Source organism: Phalaenopsis equestris, unplaced genomic scaffold (genome assembly GCF_001263595.1).
Source record: "Phalaenopsis equestris unplaced genomic scaffold, ASM126359v1 Scaffold000840, whole genome shotgun sequence".
Lineage (NCBI taxonomy): Eukaryota > Viridiplantae > Streptophyta > Magnoliopsida > Asparagales > Orchidaceae > Phalaenopsis > Phalaenopsis equestris.
In genome coordinates this window covers 2,012,100-2,012,659 of record NW_018165280.1, presented here as the reverse complement: position 1 = coordinate 2,012,659, position 560 = coordinate 2,012,100, and the positions used below count along the sequence as shown (strand labels likewise).

General features: G+C 50.5%; 1 protein-coding gene across 1 annotated transcript in view; it reads right to left on the bottom strand.

Moving 5' to 3' along the window:
• The window catches only part of LOC110031563, a 19,612-nt gene extending 19,123 nt beyond the window's left edge, over nt 1-489 (bottom strand). Inside the window, exon 1 of the mRNA XM_020734811.1 lies at nt 382-489. Coding sequence (XP_020590470.1) covers nt 382-489 — 108 coding nt within the window. The remainder of the gene's footprint in view (nt 1-381) is intronic.
• Nucleotides 490-560: the final 71 nt, after the last annotated feature.

Sequence of the window (560 nt, the reverse complement as noted above, 5' to 3'; positions counted from 1 at the left end):
AGCTAGAGAGCTAGAGAGGAGGAGAGCATCTTGAGGCCTTGCATCAAGGTGCCGCTTGAGAGGGAGGTCATAGAAGGAAGATGAGGGCTCATCTCGATGTATAAGCTATGTATTCTCCATTTCTTTTGCCTTAGTGAACTATTTGATGGATTCCCTTCCGTGGACGTAGATCCAGTTGAATCGAACCACGTAAACGATCTGTGTTTGCTTGTGTTCTTTTTTGTCTCATTTCTGTGCCAGGAAGTACATATCTCACAACAATTGGCGTCGTCAATGGGAAGATCCATACTTCTTTGCTAGAGGTGCCCGCGTAAAGGTGTTCGCAGCCAGCGACGAAGAAAAGGGGTTCGACATTCACGAACAGAGGAGCAAGAAAATCGCGTTGCAGGCAGCCAAATCGCGACAGATTCGGTGAGCAGTGGAAGCGTTGATCGACTGGATTAGCACCGCAGGTTGTGCGGTGCGGCGAGACGGAGGAGGAACAGTCATCGAGCAAGGGCCGGAAATTTGCGACAGGGCTGCCAGCAGAGGATTTCGGTCTTACAAGCAGCTCGACCCGA